This window comes from Oncorhynchus clarkii, chromosome 15 (genome assembly GCF_045791955.1).
Source record: "Oncorhynchus clarkii lewisi isolate Uvic-CL-2024 chromosome 15, UVic_Ocla_1.0, whole genome shotgun sequence".
NCBI lineage: Eukaryota > Metazoa > Chordata > Actinopteri > Salmoniformes > Salmonidae > Oncorhynchus > Oncorhynchus clarkii.
In genome coordinates, this window is record NC_092161.1 from 21,540,825 (window position 1) to 21,561,015 (window position 20,191).

Genomic DNA, 20,191 nt, shown 5'->3' on the forward strand with positions numbered 1-20,191 from the left:
TGGGGAAATTGTTATTCTTGCAAAGCATTTAAACATTTTAAATGGAACTATTATATTAATCTGACAATCATCACATTATTGTGTGGAGGAAACCGCACTCTGTCTTCCATCTGTATTCAGTAAACAAGCCATGTAACATGGAGATATGACCCTGTGGGAAGACTAACATTATAAAAGGTGTGTAGTAGTTTAACCTTTTGTTGAAAAAAAATATTTATTGCTGATCTGAAATATGTTCCTTATGTTTCCAAAAACGTACAGAAAATGATGTTAATGTTTAGAGCCAGTGTTAGGGCTTTTAACAAAACTCCCCAGGTCAGGAGATAATGTCATCAATATGCACTAAAGAAGTTAGCCTCTAATGCAGTAGCATCTTTCTAAAGCTCCAAAGATCACTGACGTCATGATTTGACCTCGTTTTTTCCCTCGTTCCCAGTTGTCTTGAAAGCACCAATTGACCCACTGGAAACTCGGAAGAAAAGGAGCTCCGACTGGGAAAAAATAGTTTTGAGCTGTCATCCAACTCGGAATTCCAATTCGGATATTCGGGAATTTTTCTAGAGGTCTGACCTGAAGATCACTGGCGTCATGATTTTACCCCGTTTTTTTCTCCAGAGTTCCAAGTTGTCTTGAAAATGCCAATATAAATTAAAAATTATTATTACAAATCATTCAAACGTCGGGAACGAACTACATTTTTGTGCGAAATGGCTGGCAAACACTTACCTGAGGGTACCGAAGGCGCAGTGATAAGCCTGAAAGGTTGCCTAGGTATGCTGCTCTGTGGGTGACAAAATATGTAAAGAATAATAGCGCCATCTGGTGGCAGCGGGGCTATGATGAGGACTATTTTACTGGTATTTGGTTGACTACTTGTGTACTGTGTGCCATGCTAACGCAAATATAGAAGAAGCCTGTGGTTTCGTCGGCCCCTGGTTAGCCTTGGTGGTAGGCCTCGACTCTGAAGACACACTCAGGCACGCGACAATAAGTCCCACAAACCATTGCGTTTCCACCCGACATCGTTGGTCTGTGTACGTTGCCAAGGAGAAGCGCCACACACCTTATCGGAACACTAAGGACGCCACTTGCATTTTATCTCAAGAAACTTCAGCGCTATCTACAAGCTCAGAAAACAGTGGGAGGAACAACACCCTAAAATGGTGAGTTCCGAGAAAATATTTTTAAAAGACAGGCAGCCAAGAAGAAACGTTTTGGCCAAGAAAGAGGGACAGTTGAGAGGACTGTTATTATGGGCATATGTCAACACATGTCCACACATTACAGAATATATAACGTAACTGTTGTGTAGGTTAATTCTAAGCCAAAAATAGGCCTGTATAATAGGCTATAATAATTAAGAGACAGAAGTTTGTCAAATATAATATTATTCAAGGCATGAATATTCTTTAATCTTAGAAATGTGAAACACTTGGTATCAGCATAGCTTCAATTTAAGGTTAGGTTCTAATATAATTTGAGTTTTATTCATTTGAAATGCAAGGCATCTTGACATATTGGGCCTGTGTCCAATTTTATCATGTCAGTGACAGTAGTTTTTTTACCCAGAAAAGACTGTCTCCCAATTCAAATCTCTAATTCCCTTGTGGTTGTTAGGTTATCCTAGCACTTTTGGTATCATAAAACGTGTGCATATTTCAGCTTCATCATCGACCTTCAGGAGCTTCTTAATGTCATGTGCCTTTAATACATCTTTGTAATTCCGCCTAAACCCCTCTCTAACAGATTACAATACTGCGAAAGCTTAGTGGACTCCAGCAATCTGTTACAGAGGCCCTTCCTTGCTCACCATTCCCTGCCTATTTTAGAGGCATATGGTCTTAAGAAAGGGAGTTTTGCTATAGACTGGAGCAAGCAATTAAAATCATAGAGAAGATAGAACATAATACTTTTATGCAGTTTTCTCTGTTTTCAGTTATTTTATAAAGTGATTTAGGGCAGACTTTTGTCTACTACAAGAAGAGTGCAAAGTATTTTAAAAATATTATTTTCATATTTGATGGAGAGCAGTCTCTTTCCTGTCTTGAAATTCAATTGAGTAGACCAGTCTTATTTAATCCTAGAGAATAATCTAATTCCGTGGCTTTGAATCGACTAGCCTAAATACAGACAGTATACACATAGTGGTATTATTATTTACCCTAGATGTGCCCATTTTTTTGTTCAAATATGGCTGTTTAGAAAGCTGTTGGCGATATGACTATTCAAATTTCCACTCAACAATGATCACTTATAACTAACTGCATCTGAAATCAGAATTAGCCAAAGAGACCAAATGGCTTTGTCAATCCTACAGTGTCTAATTCAGATAAGAAATCTGGTTTGAGATGTCCATTTTAGTCTCCTTTATTGAACAAACTCTAGATTGAGGTAGACTTATATAGCCTCTCTGTCATTTTAGTCTTTTGATAATGGTTTGCTATATTTAGACTATATTGTATCGTCCCCTCAGAATATAACACAAAGCAACTGGGGTCATAGCCTACATGGGCAATGCTGTGTCTCTGTCGTAAGCATGACATGACATGTTTACCTTAAACAAACCTCTGTACTATAGCAGCCAACACTCTGATTACTGTTGCTGTGCCCCTTGAAATCCAATTGCCAGTCATGCAGGGTTGGGAGTTGGGAGCTTGGGATAGAGTGAGTGCTGGTAAGTGAGCATGGTGGTGATGTAATGCCCTATTTATATCCCAGTGGACCTAATCACCGGCAGGCCACGCCTGGCCACGGATGTGTCATGTCCCTGGGTAGTGTGACGACGGCGTCAGCTCAGGCTCAAGCCCTGCTGTCACACACTTAATCCACCTCCTCAACCTCTTTCTCAATGAAGAGGAAGAGAGGACGTTCTCTACTTCTTTACTTTCATTTAACAGCCCTTTCATTGAGATATTTAGGACTATAATTTGGGAGCTTCCACTACTGAAAGTCCTGTTTTGTTGTTGTCTTATGATTTCCTGTAGGCGACTGGTTACCTTAAAGTTGACAGTATTGTATTTTTTCCTGTGTTGTTGAAGATATGCCAGCATCAGGAAGGAGTGTAACATTTGGCTGACCTCCAGTGTGGCGATCAGGAGAGAGCAATGGCACCGTTCCTGTGTGACCTGTTGTGAATCCCACCAATGAAGAACATCACATATTGACATAGTGAGCGAGAAAGAGAGGACTGGTAGAACTATCATTTAGGAGAGAGAAGCACCCTGCAACTCCCCCAAGCCGATGATTCTGAGACAATGAATCGCTACACGCAGCTGAAGCAGTTGGGAGATGGCACCTATGGCAGCGTGCTGATGGGGAAAAGCAACGAGTCGGGAGAACTGGTGGCCATCAAGAGGTACGTATAGTCCTACACTGGTGGCCATCAACAGGTACGTATAGTCCTACACTGGTGGCCATCAACAGGTACGTGCGTATAGTACTAATAAACTAGTCAAGGGTCTGGGTGGTTTGTTTACTCACATGGCTTTGTTCTGAGAAGCTAAAGGTGTCAGTATGCTTCAGTTTGGCTTCAGCTAGGCGAAACCGAACGAGTGTGCTCACATACTCCCTTAAAAGACTTTAGCTTGAAAAACAAGAAAAAAGCAGCAATAGTACTGTTTGTCAATTTTGAAACGCCATAGCCAGTATACGCTTCCTCAAAATAGTCAGAATTAATCTAATATAACTCAAGAAATCTGTCATTAATTTTGACGTTTTTGCAGAGGAGATCTTAGTCACGTAATTTTACATTAAATGCATGGTGCAGTATTTCTCAATTAAAAAATGTGCATGAAAACGAGTCGTCTCTTGTTGAAAGACTTCATTGAAGAATCCTTACTGTTGACCTATCATTGACGAAGGGGTGTCGACTTTAGCTACCGACTTCGGCTTGCCTCGAGAAAAAATGTTGTGTGCCCGAACAGCTGAAAAAACCCTTACCGAAGTCTAAAACTAACAAAAACATCACAAAATGTCACAAACTCTTCCGTACTGTTTCGGGAGGGAGGCATGCAGACTCCTTAAGTGTTCTCACAAGCGGCCATTTTGAAGCACATAAGTGCACTACCATCCTAAAATACACCTTCATGAGTCATGATGACTGAAACACCATGCCTGGCACAACGTAGTAACAAGGAAGTTTATATTCAGCAGACAGAAAGGGAAGGGTTAAGCATAGGGATCAATATTGGTTAAGTTCAGGATTAATGTTAGGCTTAAGGTTAGGTTTAAGGTAACCACACTCCGGAACCATACACATTCTCTGGTTGTATAATGCCTAACTACAAACAAATCCGGCTGAAGTCTCACTTTAGGTTTCCCCATGACTAAGGCAAGCCAGCTTACAACTCTGCCTTTCATCATGGAGGGTAGGTTGAATAATGGATACAGGGAGAAGGGGGGGGTGGGGGTTGAATGCTTCGTTACCATGCAAAGTGATAGCCATGGTGACGGTGAAAGGAGTGAAAGTAGTCTGCAGTGTTGTGTTGCTGCGGAGAGAGGCATTGACGGATGCACGGGAGGAGGAGGAGTGTGATATCTGCAGGTCCCAGTGTCCAGTTACATAATATCAGGTGGGAGTGTCAGAATAAAGGTCCTCGACGGATTAGGTTGTACTAGAGTGTCAGTTATACCAGGTGGTGGACCTACTATCTACCAAGCATAGCAACATGTATTAGCTGACACGTAATGGACACCTCCAATGTTAATTGGGAATAAGGTTTAATTTCATGTACAGTACATCTGTAAATGACGCCCCGACGATGCACTAACGCCTTGTTTTACAGTCCTTTTTCAGTTAGTGTTTACCTAGCATTTATTGAAAAGATGTGGTCACTATATAGATAGATACATTTTTGGCACTTTAACTGAAAGAATTAGGCCTAATAATAATTAATATCTTAGCATTACAAATTTAGTAGTGGCGCTTGTATAGATTACAAAGAAACTGAAATGTAACGATTAGGATATTCTTATTCTATATATTAGTGTGGGATTTCTATGTAAATAGTGGGCTGCAGAGTAAATAATAAATATAGTATGTTCCTGTAGAGTGAGAAAATGGTATTGAAACTGTAAACACCATGTCGTTTGTCTCGTTTTACAGAATGAAGAGGAAGTTTTATTCGTGGGAAGAGTGCATGAATCTGAGAGAAGTAAAGGTAAAGATTGGTACACAACACATGATTAACAGAATGTTTTAGGTACATTTCATGTTTCATACAGGATGGTATCAGCACCAACTGGAAGTGCTTACAATTATCACTAACAACAATGACATCCGTGTCTTGCTTATGGAATTTAATGATTCAATTTCAGTTGATATTTTATGATGATTATATTCTAGAGAATGTTTGTCACTATATTTCATTTAAAGACATAATCATACTTCATCATCTTGGTCCATCCCATGATGTATTTCCACAGTCCCTGAAGAAGCTGAATCATGCCAATGTGGTGAAGTTAAAGGAAGTCATCAGAGAAAACGACCACCTGTACTTTGTCTTTGAATACATGAAAGAAAATCTCTATCAGCTCATGAAGGACAGGTAAGGGCGTTTCATTTCAAACGACAAAACCCTGAAACCCTGAAAATGGTTTAATAGATAATGCTTGTTGGGGAAGTAATTTATTTAAGAGTGGGAATCAACAGGATTGTGTTCATTTGGTACCAAACTGAAGAAAATGGAAAAGGCCGTATTTTCGTTTTCCGTTACAAAACGTTTAAAAATGTTTTTCGTTCTGTGCCCTTATGAACACAACCCAACATTTATTTGAAGTTTCATATAGAGTCTTATCAGTTGACAATTCTATCAATTCTTCATTTGCAGAAATAAATTGTTCCCTGAATCAGCGATCAGAAACATAAGCTTTCAGATATTACAAGGCCTATCATTTATCCATAAACATGGTAGGTCTCCCGCATAAGAACCACTTGACTCTGTCCTCTGACACACCAAGGACAACTGGGGCTACAGAGGTCTCTGCTGTCACGGGCACTCCCATCATTCATAGAGTTGGCTATTGTCTGTAAACACTGACAAATATTTAGCCTTTCACACGCTAGCTAGCTAGCACCTGGCTGGCTGTCACCCTTGGTTAGACCTCCGTTGTCTTGCTGTTTCGGTGAACGGACATGTGGATACCTCACTTGTGCAACCCAGCGTTGAAAAGCACTTTAAACTTTGAGGTAAACAGGTTTCTAGTCCATCTGGCCTGTTAGAGCGTGAGTGACTTGGCAAGAGTTGTTCTTTTCTCACACCACGCTAACTCAGTCTGTGTTTGTCCAACACGGCCACGGTTTCCACTAGTCCTATGGGCTGCATGCATCCTGGGGGCTGTTTCCCTATCTCATCTCTCTCTCTTCTTATTTTGTCTCTTTTCTCCTCCCTCCTTTCTTTTTTTCCTCTTGTGTGCCTTTCCTTTGCGCTGCCAGGGAAAATAAGATGTTCACTGAGAATGAAATTAGGAACATCATGTTCCAAGTGCTGTCTGGTATGGCATTTGTGCACAAGCATGGTAAGATGCTTTGTCCTCCTGCTGCTCTTTTGTCTATTGTTTGCGTGACATTGCTTTTTGTAAATTAGCATACTACTCCATGTCGCAAAACCCCATATGATGCATATTAAAGGGATGGTTCACTCCATTGTCTTGGGATTAAAGGGATGGTTGGTTCAAAGTTAGTCTGATATTTTCCTCAAAAGTGGTCTCAAGTCAAGCAAAATCCTTATTGTATGCTTGTTGTGTGTAGATCCCAGTATATTAGAATCCATCTATAGATGTCAATCCCAAATAAATGTACTGAACTATCAATTTAAAGCCATTTGAATCTATTTTGACTGAATGATTCATGTACAACTAAAATCCATTACAGTAATCAAGTATGAAATGTGGTCTTCACCTAAACACTCCATGGTCAATATAAATATTTAAAACGTCCTTCTGGATGACCTGTGAAGAGGTTGAGCTGAGTGTTCTCCATGACCCCTTGTGTAGGATTCTTCCACCGGGATATGAAACCTGAAAACCTGCTCTGCATGGGCCCAGAGCTAGTCAAGATAGCCGACTTTGGATTGGCCAGAGAGATCCGCTCCCGCCCCCCATACACGGACTACGTGTCCACAAGATGGTGAGGTACCCTCCATAGTCTAGTGGGGACTTTTGGTCCCCTCTTATTTTAAACAATGCATAACGAAGTTGAAAAAAGGCTGCGCTGTCGTCGTGTCCAGGTATCGCGCCCCAGAGGTGCTGCTCAGGTCGTCCATCTACAGCTCTCCCATAGACATGTGGGCAGTGGGCTGCATCATGGCTGAGCTCTACACACTTAGGCCTCTATTCCCCGGGAACAGCGAGGTGGACGAGATCTTCAAGATCTGCCAGGTTCTGGGGACAGTCAAGAAGGTAAGAGAGGGAAGAGCAACCAATCCTCTGTCTACAGAGAGATATAGTACTAGTGTGTTATAGTTTAAATGATGGCTTGGTGAAAATGTGTGTGTTGGAAGTAATCCAGTAAACCAGCTATTCATGCTCATTTAAACTGATTCGAATAATACTGTTTTCTATTGACATTTGTGTAATGGAATCTGTTTCTAATCCAAATCTATTACAATTAGCTCTAATGGGTTTGAATAGTTGACATACTGTATTGCTTCCAATATACACAGATATTGTGAAGCATTGAGAGAGTTAATGAAACGTCATACAGTATTATTTCTCTAAAATAACTTTCCTCTCCTGTTCTACCAGTCTGACTGGCCGGAGGGATACCAGCTGGCCTCGGCCATGAACTTCCGCTTCCCTCAGTGTGTGCCCACCCACCTGAAGACCCTCATCCCCAACGCAAGCACAGAGGCCATCACCCTGATGAAGGACCTGCTCATGTGGGACCCTAAGAAAAGACCCACGGCCGTGCAGGTATTCAGTCATCACAGTGCTGTAGCCTGCTCCCAGATCTGTTTCAACTCCTATATGTAACTGATGGGGTATGATAAAAACTCATTCCTCAGCTTGAAATGTCTCTCGACGCCACCGAATTTCTAGCTATTTGGTGGCATAGCTGGCTAAGATGTTGTCAAAAGACTGAGGTTCTGAGTTCCAGTGTCTGTGTTAGCTGGTGAGGGAGGAAGAGGTACGGTTAAGCAGCACTGTAATGCCTGTTACATAGTCGTTGGCTAGGTGTGCAGTGAGTCATGCCCACTAAGACTGATTACCCCAAGAGCCTCATGGGGCTCTTCTGTGTGCTGCTTACGCAATGCCTGTTTATGGCTGGTCAACATATGTCCTTTATGTTCTGGAGTCATTAATGATAAGTAATTAATCCTATTCATATCCCCATTATGTGTTCTAGGCTCTGCGGTACCCTTACTTCCAGGTGGGTCAGGTGTTGGGGCCTCGGCCCGGGAGTGAGATACGCAAGGCCACGGTGAGGACTCAATCCCGAGGCTCATCAGAGCCCAAAGGTGAGCTGCAGTCCTCTTCAGGAGACTCCTCTGCCCGGACGTCTCAGGGCAACCACCCCAAAGCTTCCAGCAGACACCACCAGGCCCCCCAACAGCCCCTCCAGCAGACAGACCATCAGATTGACCAGACATCTCCACATGGCCAAGTCATTAACTCCAATACGGTGGGTGGCAGGACTGTGTCCATGCAAAGAGATGTGAGGAAACATGGAATAGCTGCTAAACATGTTAAAAACAGTAGCAGTTATATAACAATTGTAACATTATTACACAGTCCCCCCTTGAAATCAAACTCAGAGACATCTGGGTATCTATTTGGACTTGGACATATACAGTTGAAGTCGGAAGTTTGCATACACTTAGGTTGGAGTCATTAAAACTCGTTTTTCAACCACTCCACAAATGTATTGTTTACAAACTATAGTTTTGGCAAGTCGGTTAGGACATCTACAAGTCATTTTTCCAACAATTGTTTACAGACAGATTATTTAATTTACAATTCACTGTATCACAATTCCAGTTTAGATACACTAAGTTGACTGTGCCTTTAAACAGCTTGGAAAATTCCCGAAATGATGTCATGGCTTTAGAAGCTTCTGATAGGCTAATTGACATAATTTGAGTCAATTGGAGGTGTTCCTGTGGATATATTTCAAGGCCTACCTTCAAACTCAATGCCTTTTTGCTTGACATCATGGGAAAATCAAAATAAATCAGCCAAGACCTCAGAAAAACAAATGTAGACCTCCACAAGTCTGGTTCATCCTTGGGAGCAATTTCCAAATGCCTGAAGGTACCACGTTCATCTGTACAAACAATAATACGTAAGTATAAACACCATGGGACCATGCAGCCGTCATACCCCTCAGGAAGGAGAGACACATTCTGTCTCCTAGAGGTGAACCTACTTTGGTGCGAAAAGTGCAAATCATTCACAGAACAACAGCAAAGGACCTTGTGAAGATGCTGGAGGAAACAGGTACAAAAGTATCTACATCCACAGTAAAACGAGTCCTATATCGACATAACCTGAAAGGCCGCTCAGCAAGGAAGAAGCCACTGCTCCAAAACCGCAATAAAAATAGCCAGACTACGGTTTGCAACTGCACATGGGGACAAAGATTGTACTTTTTGGAAAAATGTCCTCTGGTCTGATGAAACAAAAATAAAACTGTTTGGCCATCGTTATAATGACCATCGTTATGTTTGGAGAAAAAAGGGGGAGGCTTGCAAGCCGAAGAACACCATCCCAACCATGAAGGACGGGGGTGACAGCATCATGTTGTGGGGGTGCTTTGCTGCAGGAGGGACTGGTGCACTTCACAAAATAGATGTCTTCATGAGGGAGGAAAATTATGTGGATATATTGAAGCAACATCTCAAGACATCAGTCAGGGTGTTAAAGCTTGATTGCAAATGAGTCTTCCAAATGGACAATGACCCCAAGCATACTTCCAAAGTTGTGGCAAAATGGCTGAAGGACAACAAAGTCAAGGTATTGGAGTGGCCATCACAAAGCCCTGACCTCAATCCCATAGAAAATGTGTGGGCAGAACTGAAAAAGCAGGTGCGAGCAAGGAGGCCTAGAAACCTGACTCAGTTACACCAGCTCTGTCAGGAAGAATGGGCCAAAATTCACCCAACTTATCATGGGAGGCTTGTGGAAGGCTTCCCAAAATGTTTGACCCAAGTTAAACAATTTAAAGGCAATGCTATCAAATACTAATTGAGTGCATGTAAACTTCTGACCCACTGGGAATGTGATGAAAGAAATAAAAGCTGAAATAAATCATTCTCTCTACTATTATTCTGACATTTCACATTCTTAAAATAAAGTGGTGTTTCTAACTGACCTAAGACAGGGCATTTTTACTATGATTAAATGTCAGTAATTGTGAAAAACTGAGTTTAAATGTATTTGTCTAAGGTGTATGTAAACTTCCGACTTCAACTGTAACTGAATTACTTATGTCCAATGAAATGTATTGCGTTTGGCAGAAGCCATCTGTCGTGGTGGGGACTGGGAGTGAGAACAGTGCAGCGGTGGGTGTGAAGAGCGGGCGGAGGCGCTGGGGCCAGACAGTGGTAAAGACAACAGAGAGCTGGGATGAGTCAGAACCTTCTGAGACCTCTGTGTCCCACTCCAAGAAACCCAGCCTTGGATCAGAGGAGGAGAAGGGCCCTAAGGACCATAGTAATGCGCAGTAAGATCAATGATTATATTACAGCAGGGGACCATTCTCCCCTTCCTCCCTGCATAGATGTCTCCTTGTATTGATTTACCTGTAACCTTATGTTTACATTTCATGTATTATGGCACAAACCAATTCCATTTCTGTGACAACCGTTATACTATTTGTGCAAACGATGAGAAAGAAAAGTGGCCTTTACAGTTAGCTACCCTGTTATAGGTTGATTTACCTGTAGGAGGTTCATATTCAATCTAACTGAAATATTTCATTGGCTGAGATTAATCGTCTTGAGTTGTTCCTACTGTTTGATTTTCTGCCTTTCTTATCTATCAGATCCAAAGAGCAAAAACCGATATACTCCTTCAGCACTGTTACTAAGTTACCAAGCAATATTAAGAAGGGCCAAATGGACTCCAGTCTCCCGGGCTCCTCAGCAAGACAACATTACCTTAGTCAATCAAGATATCTGCCTGGTAAGACCAACTGAAAATTAGCTTATTTGTTTGTTTGTTTTAAACAAGAAGAATGTGAGATAAGCAAGTCATTTGTAGGAAGTATATTTTCTCATGTATCAACTGGTCCTCTTATGTCAGTTTCAGCCATCCACATTTTCAGACCCAGATCTTCTTTCCTTTCAGGGTTGATCGGCAAGAACTCTGTAGACAAGGAGCCCAGTGGGCCGACACTCCGAGATCTGTGGGACAACTCCACCAATGTCAACAGTAAACCCCTCGGCCCCATTGGAGCTGGTTTGTCCGTCACCAGAGTCAACGCAGGTAACCCTTTGTCGCTTTATATTACACGCTTGCCCTCCTACTCATATCACAAAGGGCCTACACGTCATATGCTTTAGTTCTACAATGCTCATTTCCTGATTCGCCCTGATCTTTTAGTGTTGGCTCGGCACAAAAAAGGCAACTGTTTGGAGTATGCTACTGTGCTTAAGCGTCTGGGCCACTTTGGAGACGGGAGCCTCCATTATTCATTTGTCATGTAGACAGACACACAATATGTGCCTCTGTGCTCTCTCTCTGCCCCCCACTTTCCTTATTCATGAGATTAGAGGACTATTAAGACAGTTTCTTAGGATCAAGTGTCTCCAAGCCCACCCTCCCACCCTGCATCTTGAGTTTATGGACTGGATGGCCCAATTTCTCGCAGAAATCTACAGTAGCCTTCCTCATCTTCATCTCTATTTCTGACTTATATTTCACTGTGCTTCTCTAATGACTCGATAAATTGTTGCATCATTTCACCAATTTCTCTCCTTTCCGCTCTCTCTTTTCCCTCTGCTTTCATGTGTGTATTGTCTTATCCCCCTGTCATTAACTGTGGGAGCAGAAGACACTGATAACCCTTCTGATAAATCTACGGATAAATCTGTTCTAAAAGAAAGAATACCTGATTCAGCTAAAGGTACTTTAATTGTAAAGACTTTTAGAATTTAATGTTCATGTCTTTGTATGTTCATGGATTCCTGCTGTTGACCTCTAAGATCTATAGTAAAAATTAATTGAAGTGGTTTATTATTAAGTATAATCATTAGCAATAATGCCCAATTTTCATAAACATTAAGTAACATGTTATTACGTATTTGTTTTATGCTGGATATACTAAAGTGAAATAAGTGTTTCTGCTTATGCAACCATTTTCCTAATACTGTGGGTGTGGGTTAACATGTTGATGAGCCCAGCCAATTATGACACAGCAGGAGAGGGAGCCCAAACACACAGTGCTACACGAGAACCACGCTCCAGATTACTAAATAGATTAAGGTTGCTGGAACCATGGTCATTTTTATGACCGAACTCTAAATAACAAATGAACTGCTGCTAAAGATGTACAAGTAAAGCGTTATTTGTTATGAATAAAGTTTGTCTGTATTAAATCATTCTTATGAATAACATTTGTCAACATTTATATAAATTCGTTTTTTTGTCTTTCAGGAAACTTTGTCAGTACAAAGTACAATCTGTCTGGAGGTTATGTTCCCTCCTTTCAGAAGAAAGAGGTTGGCTCTGTGGGTCAAAGAATCCAGCTTGCTCCTCTTGCCGGCCAGCACACAAGTAAGATCCTATAGTTACCATTTTAATTGGCATAAAAATGCTCTGGTCTTTGGACTAGATGGCACAGCAGACACAGATAAGGCCACTTGGAAGGGATTTATACCATTACATGCTTTCTCTTTTTCTGACATTTTGTCATTCTTTACTCATTTTCTATTATTTATTTTTTTGCATTAAACTCATCTCTTGCTGTCCCTCTCAGTTGATCTTGCTACTCCTGATAACAAAAATGTCAAACCAAAACCTTCAAAGACAAAGTCCACTTCCACCACGCCCATGAGTGAAAACACTGAAGGTAATGCAGATGGTCTCCCATGGATATCTGTCTCAAGCAGACAAGGGAGACGGTTACATTGAGGCTGGGCTAGACACGCTATATCCCTGTCCAGAAACAACCCCGTCATACCAGTAGACACTATATCCCTGTCCAGAAACAACCCCCTCATACCAGTAGACACGCTATATCCCTGTCCAGAAACAACTCCCTCATACCAGTAGACACTATATCCCTGTCCAGAAACAACCCCCTCATACCAGTAGACACTATATCCCTGTCCAGAAACAACCCCCTCATACCAGTAGACACGCTATATCCCTGTCCAGAAACAACTCCCTCATACCAGTACACTATATCTCTGTCCAGAAACAACTCCCCCATACCAGTAGACACGATATCTCTGTTCAGAAACAACCTCCTCATGCCAGGGCACTTGCCTAGATCTGAAAGGATTGGACAAGTATACAAATATCTGTTGCTCCACCCTGCCAACTGATAAATTGCGTAGAATATTGCATATACCTGCACAATACTCTGATCTACACACGTGCCTATATGGGTGGTAGGGGTGTTGTTTCAGGATTGTACCTGGGTGTCTGTTAATAGAGGGAGTCCTGTAAATATGGAATAGTAAATTCAGCACATGGAGGTGTCACTCACTTAGATCTTTTTTCTTTTCAGATTACGACGGCTGGAAAAGGAGGGCGGACAAGCCTCAAATGAAAGGCCAGGACTATTCTGCCCTGGGGAAAACCTCTGGCAACCTTCTGACTAGAGGTCCACCTGTACAGCCAGTCCATGGGAGGGTAGACTGGGCATCCAAGTATGGAGGCAATCGGTAGTGCATCAAGAGATGCTATTAAACCAACTCACAGGTTTAGCCAGTCTTTGCGCTAAGGAAAACCTTTTGTTGCTCTGCTCTGAATTTAACTACCCTCAGTGTATGTACTTCTGAAAGACCTCCAATACATTATTACAACTAAGTAGCACATGTACTGGGATGTTCAAGGAGATATATACATGTTTGTTTTATACTGGCATCATTGGGTGATGTATGAAGGAAAGACATACGCCAGGAGGCCTGATCCCTGTAACTTCAACAGAAGACCCGGCGTCATCTATCGCAGTGTTTTCCAACTCCAGTCCTTCAGTAACCTCAACAGGACATACTGTTGTTGTAGCCCCGGACAAAAATACCTGATTCAACTTGAATCAGGTGTGCTAGTCTTGGGCCACAACAAATATGTACTTGAGGACCAGAGTTGGGAAACACTGATCTACTGTATGGTAATTGATGATAGACTGGCTGATAGGGCTGCTCTAAAGTATCCCTCAAAGATAACCATGTCCTGAAGCCCATTGGGTGTTGTCTGGATTGAGTCTGAGGCCGAAAAATGACAGTCTTACAATCGGTTGTGTGATACGATTAGAACCAATAATGGTGGATTTTGTATTTTAGATTTTTATAATGTAATATTCTGTTTCTATTTTTTAACTTTTGTTTACATTACTCAACTCCAATGAAATTATATAAGGAAATGTTTCCTATCACTCATTGTAATCTCTTGAATAGCCACTTACTGTATCAGTGGCTAAAGAAGTGTTGACTTCAGTTATGTATTATGACAATCCACGCTTAAGATGCAGCTATTAAACACTGGCCATTTTTTAAAACCTTTTACACAACTTAACGGTTCATTCATGTAATGACAATCTGTGTAACAATATGAACAAAAACACATGCCATCCTTGTAATTTTATAAAGAAGATAAAATCCGTGTTCAATTATACATTTTTACAAAATAACATCCACATATGACTGATGGCCAGTTGTGCCTGAATAATATAAGACAATGGAAAAGAAAGAGGATAATGATTTTTACATCAGTGTATTATGACTCCTGGGGCTTCTGCAGCAGCATTCCAACACTGAGCTTTCCCACCATAAGGATACTACAGAAAGTAGAGAAAATAAACACGTTAAGTACTGTAAGATCATGTACTGTATCATCTACATGCATACCTATGACCTATTCCTGAAATGCAGGAGTTGGTCATCTCAGCTACCTTGCTGCTGCCATCATTCCAGCAGGCATAATCTTCCTGGAGCCGTAGAATCTCTTTCCCATCACACCTGCCAGGGCTCCTGATGTGACTGATACAGGGGGAAATGACTCTCAGTACAGTATAGTAGGCCTATTGTAGACCTACTCAATAGGGGACCATCATGCTTGGCTGGTGCGTAAAACCCGCAAATTCTGACAAACCAAATGTGTAATGAGTCCACACTCAAAAAGATGTTGCACGTCTGTGTATGCTATCCCCGACGCAGTGAAAATTACAATTGAAAAGGGAAGTAAGCTTTATGTAACATCTTTGAGTGCGGACCCATTACATCTTTTGTCTATTGTAAACCTAATCATCATGAGTATCTAGTTAGCGGTGATCAAAAGAGGTCTGGGCGATGGGAGGCCTGTTGCAAGTGTAACCGATGTGAAATGGCTAGCTAGTTAGCGGTGGTGTGCGCTAATAGTGTTTCAGTCAGTGACGTCACTCGCTCTGAGACCTGAAGTAGTTGTTCCTTGCTCTGCAAGGGCCGCAGCTTTTGTGGCGCGATGGGTAACGATGCTTCATGGGTGTCAGTTGTCGATGTGTGCAGAGGGTCCCTGGTTCGAACCCAGGTAGGGGAGACGGAAGGAAGCTATACTGTTACATTGGTGCCGTGACTCAGATCACTGGTTGCTGCGGAAAAGGAGGTCAAAGGGTGGTGAGCGCTAATAGCGTTTCAATCGGGTGACATCACTTGCTCTGGGACCTGAAGTAGTGTTCCCTTTGCTCTGCAAGGGTCGTGGCTTTTGTGGCGCGATGGGTAACGATGCTTCGTGGGTGACTGTTGTCGGTGTGTGCAGAGGGTCCCTGGTTCGGGGCGAGGAGAGGAGAGGGAAGGAAGCTATACTATTACACAAGCATGCTTTCACATTCATAAAACAGTAAGGGCCAACACCTGAGTTCACCAACCTAGTGACACCCAAATATTTTTGGGATCTTGTGATATCTGGTAGGCACCAACCCCAGCTAGGCCTCCAAATAGAAGACCTGCTGCCAAAGAGGGGACACTGCCTGGAGACACAAAAATAAGTACAGGGTGAGTGGTAACTTGGTTACCAGTTCATTATCAAGTATGGGCAAGCACAAGAGTAGAAATATGATAGAATAAATTAAACTCACCTGTAAATGGCTGCATAACTATATAATTGAGTAAACCCGGATGGCACAATAATAAACTTACCTGCTTTGACATAGCCCATCGCTCCCCCGGATGCAATTAGGGCTGCATACCCATATCCAGCCCAATCAGTCATCTAGATTAGAACACATAACGAAGTAAATGAGGGAGAACGTTACTATCGCCATTCCCCACACACCCACTGCAGAACAATTGGCAGTGGGCACGTGCAGACGATACAAATGTAGCAAATTAGTAATAGAAGATTAAACGATCATTTTGTTGCGCTGTGCCTGTCATTTTTTTACATAGTTGCAAAACACATAAATGACTGTACATACAGTATGAATGTGGTAAAAAAACAAAACGTGGGCAAATAAATGGTCTCTGCAGCTAAACTGTTCTTCCATACAATAGCCTATCCTAGTTCAGCTGAATTCCTCAGGGGAACACGGTGGTTCATTTCCCCAACGTTGATCACATATTTGACTTTCTTCGGTACATTTTGTGTGTCGGTTGGGTAACTAGTAGGCTAAGCCAGTCCCACAAGAGTAAGTCAGAGCAACATAGCCTAGAATCAATGTTACGAGAGCAGTACACCACAGTAGCCTACATGCATACTAGAATCTCGACTAGCATGTATGTTTGCTACCGATATTAATTTATATGCAGATACGTTATCAAACTCTGAAAACATTTGGATACTAAAACACTCGTTTGTGTACAACCTTGCTGCTTTCGATACGTCCTTTACCGCTGCTTCGTAGTGACAACCGAGCCACCAATGATGGCGCACACACAACGTAAATCGTAGCAATGACGCATTGCCAAATAACTGATGGGAAGTGAAGTTTTTCTCAACATGGCAGCCAGTATACCATCAGCTGTCTGGCACACAACTAGAACTCGTATCCCATTTAACCAAACCCAAAACGTTTTAAAAGTGACAACATAGAGAATTATAGAGGCCTCTGGTTGCCAAAAGGCCGATTTAGCATGGGCAGCGCCATTGAGGGCATCCACCATGCTTCCGCCATTTTAAAGTAGTCAAAGTAGTCAACTGGGTGAAGATTCCTGTGGGTTGTAGCCTCAATGGAGCTGCCCATGCTGTCACAGCCGCTATAATGGCACAGATATAAAGATGATGCTGCGTTCACGTGCTAGTCTGAACTAGGAAACTCTGAAAATTCACTGAAAATAAGGTTCCACATATATCTTTACTATCAGTTGTTTTTCATCAATTAATTACAGTCCTTTCATTGTAGGGTTTCACAATTCATTGTAGACTTTTAACAGAGCTCGTGTGACTTTTAATGCTATCGGACTACTGCATTTGCGCCCACCCATAGTGAAGAGAGAGAAATGTGCAGTTTTATAATGCTATTCTACACATTTTGTCATTAGGCTAAGAGAAAATGTTGCAGTTTAAAAGAAAATTTCCGCAATTCTACACTTTTTGCCATGGGGCAGGTATATTTTGTTGTTGTGGTTTTATAGTTCATCTCTTGCTTTTGTTCATATTTTGCCATTAGGCTGATAAAACATTTTGCAGTTTCAAAGCAAATTTCCTGCTATTCTAAATATTTGCCCATGAGGTTGAGAGACAATTTTGCAGTTTTAAAGCAAATTTCCTGCAATTCCACACATTTTGCTGTCATATGCTATCTGGGAACACTGCATGCCCCTTCGGTAATCCGGCCCTGGTCAGTCACCACCTTTCAAAGTGTGTTGCTTTATGGGGATAAAAATTGTCCGATTTGCATCTACTGCAAGTTTCTGCAGTTGCTCTTCAATGACATCCTGCATCCATTGCCTGCATTGTGGGTGGCTTTATTGTCAACAAACATCATTTTTATTGTATTTTTAACTCACACGAACATGACCAAAGACATGATTGAAACATGAACCAACTTTGCTGTGAATCATGAAGTGGATACATAAGGCCTACTACTGACAAGAATATCCTCTGTCAGAGATACGGCCAATATGAGTTGAATTTGAGTGTTTGTAAGGTGTTTTAGATTGACATATTTTCAGAATGGAGCACTATAGCCAACGAGATCTTCTGCCAAAACAGAATAGGTCTATCAAGTACCTAAGTAAGTGAAATATGTAATAACTGTCCAGGTGAATTGACTACATTTTAGTTTGGGAGTGATATGGTCCTTTTAAATTGTATAATTTCAGCCACAAGATGGCGCAAGAGGATCAATTAAGATTTATGCCTGTTGACGTCTGTGTCCAGATTGGGCCAAATCTGAGATGATTATCATTATGAAGGATTTTAGGTTGAGATCAAAGGGTTAATTTGAAAGAAGAATATGTGTTCGATTCCAGTATAACGCATAAATCACTCTTATAGGTTATTGATATAACATAAAGTTAATTTTGGCATATAGATAATTTTTTAAAATTGTATTATCCTTGCAGTGATATGAAAACTCATGTTGCGAACTGTACTGCACAGACCTGGTAGGCTTTTGGCTTACTATTTATTCCTGTATTTCCATTTGAGTACATTTGGTTTCAATTACAGTTGAATTTGAAACTTTTTTGCCTTTCTGCAGCGGTTTTCTTTCTTTTAGAACTTGATGGCGCCAGACCACAGTTTATTCTTCTGGGGATCATAATTTGAAAACCAACGATTGTTTCATCACTTGAAACGCATAGGGTAGGCCTACACAACCAGAAATCCAGAATGCATAACATTATGTGAGAGGCCTCTCTATAGATTTGCGGAGGAATATAATATAGGCAAATTCTGTGTAAATGATGTTTTACTCCTGGATAATGGTAAATACCTTGCAGCGGAGTGATTTTATAGTGCTTCAAACCATTAGATATTTCTTTACTTAGCTATACGGATTAGCGTTTCATCACTCCTAACTTGTTAAATAATGAATAAAGTAATGCGCCAAAGTTTGGACATATAAGAATTACGCACGAGGATGCGTTTCTCTAGCCATTGTAATATTTTATGACATGTCGTGTTTTGAAGTAGACCATTTATTTAGCGTAGGACTAATAATTCAGTAAACATCTGAAATACTACTACTATTACTAATAATAATAATAATAATAAATGTTAGATGTTATTGGCAAAATGCATTGCGCATTATCCTTGCTAAATTGTGAGATATATCAATGCCCAAAAGGTGCAACCAGTCGTTTCAGTATCGTTGCCTATTAAACATCTTGTACGGTTTTATGATGCTTAACTGAAATTGTGCCTGGGGCTCCTGGCAGGGGTGGAAGTGGTTGAAACCAAGCCTTAGACAAACAGGTTGGATATTCACATGGAAACGGATCCTGTCCAGAACTCTTTAACACACTTGCTCGCGTTCCCTGTGCACAGTACTGCAGTAAGCTACACCTTGTTGCTCTGAATATATGTTTTAGATTGTTCTATTTTATCTGTATTCCTGCCTGTACTTTTATTATTTTCAAATCGATTATCTTTGAAGATAAACATTGAGGGAATATTAAAGTTTCCCAAATATAGTACAAATATGTGTAGAATACAAGTTTATAGACCGCACAGTTACCAAACACAACAGTCAAATGCAAGACAAAAACAAATATGTAGTCTAAAATATTTCAATATTTGCCCAATTGTGTGACTGTAACTCAACTGAGCTGTGTTTTCTCAGGAAAAGGCCTGTTGCTCAAAATAGGCTATATATCTAGACTATATAGCTTACATTAGCACTGTTGAATTTGAAAGGGAATACTTATCGTTATGGTTTATTTGTCATATTTATATCAACTAAATAATACATCATAATTCAAGCCAGATATATCTTTCCATTCTGAAATTGACAGTGCTGTGCAGCCATGTTGTGGAGCGCCCCATAGGTAGAGTCGACATGTGTCCCGTTAGAATTAGAAAGAAAATACTTTCCGACCATCATTACCATTAACACCTCGGTGAGCGCACGTGTTGCTCTTTTTATTTTTTGGTGTGCCTGGTGAAG

General features: G+C 41.2%; 2 protein-coding genes across 11 annotated transcripts; one reads left to right on the forward strand and one right to left on the reverse strand.

The window, feature by feature from the left end:
* Window positions 1-836: 836 nt before the first annotated feature.
* On the forward strand, window positions 837-14,670 carry LOC139367040 (male germ cell-associated kinase). 10 transcript variants are annotated; one of them, XM_071104981.1, is made up of 16 exons: window positions 837-1,163; window positions 3,039-3,355; window positions 5,105-5,159; window positions 5,425-5,546; window positions 5,829-5,908; window positions 6,994-7,126; window positions 7,227-7,398; window positions 7,744-7,911; window positions 8,345-8,620; window positions 10,455-10,660; window positions 10,982-11,121; window positions 11,287-11,424; window positions 11,990-12,064; window positions 12,595-12,714; window positions 12,917-13,009; window positions 13,673-14,670. In XM_071104981.1, exons 2-16 carry the CDS (start codon window positions 3,255-3,257, stop codon window positions 13,831-13,833), a joined length of 2,040 nt encoding a protein of 679 aa, XP_070961082.1. In that variant the 5' UTR covers window positions 837-1,163; window positions 3,039-3,254; the 3' UTR covers window positions 13,834-14,670. The 10 variants fall into 10 exon arrangements, with proteins under 10 accessions (XP_070961082.1, XP_070961084.1, XP_070961089.1 ...); XM_071104980.1 differs by lacking the exon at window positions 5,829-5,908 and adding an exon at window positions 6,434-6,516 and having other exon boundaries at window positions 1,058-1,163; XM_071104983.1 differs by lacking the exon at window positions 11,990-12,064 and having other exon boundaries at window positions 839-1,163.
* Window positions 14,671-14,734: 64 nt separating this feature from the next.
* On the reverse strand, window positions 14,735-17,041 carry LOC139367041 (transmembrane protein 14Ca). Its single transcript, XM_071104991.1, has 5 exons — window positions 16,946-17,041; window positions 16,281-16,353; window positions 16,010-16,111; window positions 15,059-15,146; window positions 14,735-14,944 (listed from the first exon to the last, which is right to left on the reverse strand). Exons 2-5 carry the CDS (start codon window positions 16,351-16,353, stop codon window positions 14,884-14,886), a joined length of 324 nt encoding a protein of 107 aa, XP_070961092.1. The 5' UTR covers window positions 16,946-17,041; the 3' UTR covers window positions 14,735-14,883.
* Window positions 17,042-20,191: the final 3,150 nt, after the last annotated feature.